The 3,502-nt window shown below is 48.3% G+C and overlaps 1 protein-coding gene across 1 annotated transcript; it reads left to right on the top strand.

Moving 5' to 3' along the window:
- Nucleotides 1-1,639: 1,639 nt before the first annotated feature.
- LOC308309623 (26S proteasome regulatory subunit 6B-like) lies at nucleotides 1,640-2,851 on the top strand (the record flags this gene model as incomplete). Its single annotated transcript, XM_080755534.1, has 1 exon — nucleotides 1,640-2,851. One exon carries the CDS (start codon nucleotides 1,640-1,642, stop codon nucleotides 2,849-2,851), a length of 1,212 nt encoding a protein of 403 aa, XP_080611660.1.
- Nucleotides 2,852-3,502: the final 651 nt, after the last annotated feature.

Here is a 3,502-nt window from a genome sequence, read left to right as displayed (position 1 = left end):
GCTGCTGGCTGGGTTAAAGTTCAAATTAAAGAGCGACTTGAGTCGTGAGAGTTTGAAGTGAAAATCTTGCAGCGCCTCTAATGGTGGCTAAAAAGAATGACTCCCCCAGCAGTAGTGTTATTTTATGCAGTGGTTCTCAAACTTAATTAAACGTAATTTTAAAGGACCCCCATGTACACATGGAGATGGAACCAAATGCACCCGTAAATAGAACCCCCTGAGAAAGTGGAATATTGCTGTGACAATGCTTCTTGACTGTGACTGTGTGCCCATCATGACCCTGTGGGAAAACATCACATTCCTCTGAAAGATTCACACCAGCTTTATGTCCAGACTAGAGCTAGCTCCGGTATGATACGAGCACACAATAATAACTAGAACTGCCTACTTCCGTTCGTAGAGCGCGCAAGTAGGCCTACTGCCGAGTCGACCTCTACGAACTTACTATCAGCCCCTCTGTAAAATATTGAAATTAAATACTAAAACAACAAATAAACCCTTTAATATAAAATACATGTAGGCTATGTAACTTGAAAGTAGTAGGCTACTGTGGTCGGCTGGACCGAAAGTGGCATGTATGGTAGGCTTGGCACTGGTAGTGGTTATAATTAAGATATGTTTCAATGTTGGGTGGGTACAAGGTAACGTATGTATGTAACCTGAAACCTATAACCTTAATTACATCACCATCAACAGCCAACTATAACCACGCCTACCACACGTACCACTTTCGGTCCGGCCGACAACAATACTTGCACACTCTGTTTGTGCAAGTAGCTAGAAAAACAAAACTGTTGGGGTTCGAGTAACTCGCCATGTACAGTATGATGATGATCTACGTATGGTGATGATAGACCTCCACCTGATGTACCCACATGATGTTACATAGGGGCCAAAAGAAATCACACTAGTGTGAAGTGCCTTCGACGAGTTGATATGCTGCACCCACTACCAGTAAGACGCCCTAAAGGGCGAGGTTGCACTGTAACAGCAGAGCTTCTTAATACGGCACAGTTGAAAAGCAGGAGTTAAACTATTAATCTGGTGTCAGTGAGGTCAAATGTAGAGTTTCTGGACGGCTCCATACATTCAGATCTAGTATGTCAAACCAGGTATGGCTATCCAGGGTTTGATGAGGTCAGTGCCGTGATCTTCATAGATGGAGATCAAGGTGATGATAGTCAGCTCCACATATGGAGATCCATGTGTTGTACCAACTTGGTTCATTTGCGAGTCTGAGTCGCGGCAACCAGTGGTTGGACTGACAACCATATATGGAGATCTAAGGGTCTCCATGATGTCACGAGGTGTGACCATAATATATGGGGGCGTGTTATATATGAAACATGTGGAGGCACGCAACGAACGAACGGGAACTGTAGGTTTTCATAGTAAATCAACTACATGACGTCATAGTAATTTACTTTGCCATTGACTTCAATGGGAATTAGGGGGGGATAATAATGAGCCAACAGGGCAGAAAATAAAGAAGAAACATCTCCGGCACAAATCACATTCCTTGCCAGGGTTGGCACCATATTTGGGCAATGCTGGTGATGTCACATGACACCACAAATTACATTTATATAAGGCGCAGGTCACACATGAACCCGACATGTAGGTTTTAGTTGCTGTAGAAATGTCAAGCGCAGTGATCAGATATCATAAGGATCTGTCCATTCTAGCGCCGGATCCCGAAGATCTAGAGGATGTTTACAGCAGATTCAAGAAGCTGCAGCAGGAGCTGGAGTTCCTGAAGGTGCAGGAGGAGTACATCAAGGACGAACAGAAGAACCTGAAGAAGGAGTACCGCCACGCCCAGGAGGAGGTGAAGAGGATACAGAGCATCCCGCTGGTCATCGGCCAGTTCCTGGAGGCCATAGACCAGAACACGGCCATCGTGAGCTCCACGGCGGGCTCCAACTACTATGTGCGCATCCTGAGCACCATCGACCGGGAGCTGCTGAAGCCCAACGCCTCCGTGGCCCTGCACAAGCACAGCAACGCCCTGGTGGACGTCCTGCCCCCGGAGGCCGACAGCAGCATCATGATGCTGACGTCCGACCAGAAGCCTGACGTCATGTACGCCGACATCGGAGGGATGGACATACAGAAGCAGGAGGTCAGGGAGGCCGTGGAGCTGCCCCTCACACACTTTGAGCTCTACAAGCAGATCGGCATCGACCCGCCCAGGGGCGTCCTCATGTACGGGCCTCCGGGCTGTGGCAAGACCATGCTGGCCAAGGCCGTGGCTCACCACACCACGGCTGCCTTCATTCGCGTCGTGGGCTCCGAGTTTGTCCAGAAGTACCTGGGCGAGGGACCTCGCATGGTGCGCGACGTCTTCAGGCTGGCAAAGGAGAACGCCCCCGCCATCATCTTCATCGACGAGATCGACGCCATCGCCACGAAGCGTTTCGATGCACAGACCGGAGCCGACAGGGAGGTCCAGAGAATCCTGCTCGAGCTTCTCAATCAGATGGATGGCTTTGACCAGAACGTCAACGTCAAGGTGATCATGGCCACCAACAGGGCAGACACGCTGGATCCGGCGCTGCTGCGTCCTGGACGTCTGGACAGGAAGATTGAGTTTCCCCTTCCAGACCGCAGACAGAAACGCCTGATCTTCACCACCGTGACGAGCAAGATGAACCTGTCTGAAGAGGTGGACCTGGAGGACAGTGTGGCCAGGCCAGACAAGATCTCCGGGGCCGACATCAACTCCATCTGCCAGGAGGCTGGCATGTTGGCAGTGCGTGAGAACAGATACATCATCCTGGCCAAAGACTTTGAGAAAGCTTACAAGGCGGTTATCAAGAAGGATGAACAGGAACACGAGTTCTACAAGTAGATATACAATACATTCTCTAACAATTTCCCTCTTTGGGGACGAAGGCAAGGCATTCAGACACCGTTTGTTTTGATGTACAGTATATGATTGTCTATCTATAAAGTATCTGTGGTGGATTCCCTGACAGACCCTATAACTTGCATTGATGTTGGACTTTGACGTACCATCTCTTAGAGCCTTTTGAGGGGGGCTAGCCCCTCCAACGCCCGGCTTTGTGTGTTCCGCCTGTGACGTCATGTGTGTGGCCAAGTCTGGATTTTTATGACGAAAGTTCTTCCGTACATCGCTGTCAACATACATGATCATGATACAAAGGCGCCCCTCACTTCACATGAGTGTGATTTTTTTTAGGTGGGGCTCCATTTTACTTTTAGACGTAGAGTGACAGGAGGCCAAGGACAGACATCTTTTTTTATGGAGACGTGTCCCCAGACCTATGCCCAAATACGGAGCTTTTTGTCTTTAACAGCACTCAGTCACATAATATAATAGGGTCCTGACTCCTGACTGAGCGGCTGGCTACAAAATATTCTCTAAAGTTTCATCCATTATATTTGATTTGATTTAATTTATGTAATTGCTTGCAACCAACATGCAAAGAAGGTTAAAGTCAATTGAAGGTTAAAAAAAAGTCACTTATTTCCACAGTGG

The sequence above is a fragment of the Protomyctophum bolini genome (genome assembly GCF_963924005.1).
Source record: "Protomyctophum bolini genome assembly, chromosome: 22".
In the NCBI taxonomy this organism is placed as follows: domain Eukaryota; kingdom Metazoa; phylum Chordata; class Actinopteri; order Myctophiformes; family Myctophidae; genus Protomyctophum; species Protomyctophum bolini.
The sequence above is the reverse complement of the archived record's forward strand: the minus strand, read 5'-3'. Positions and strand labels throughout refer to the sequence as shown.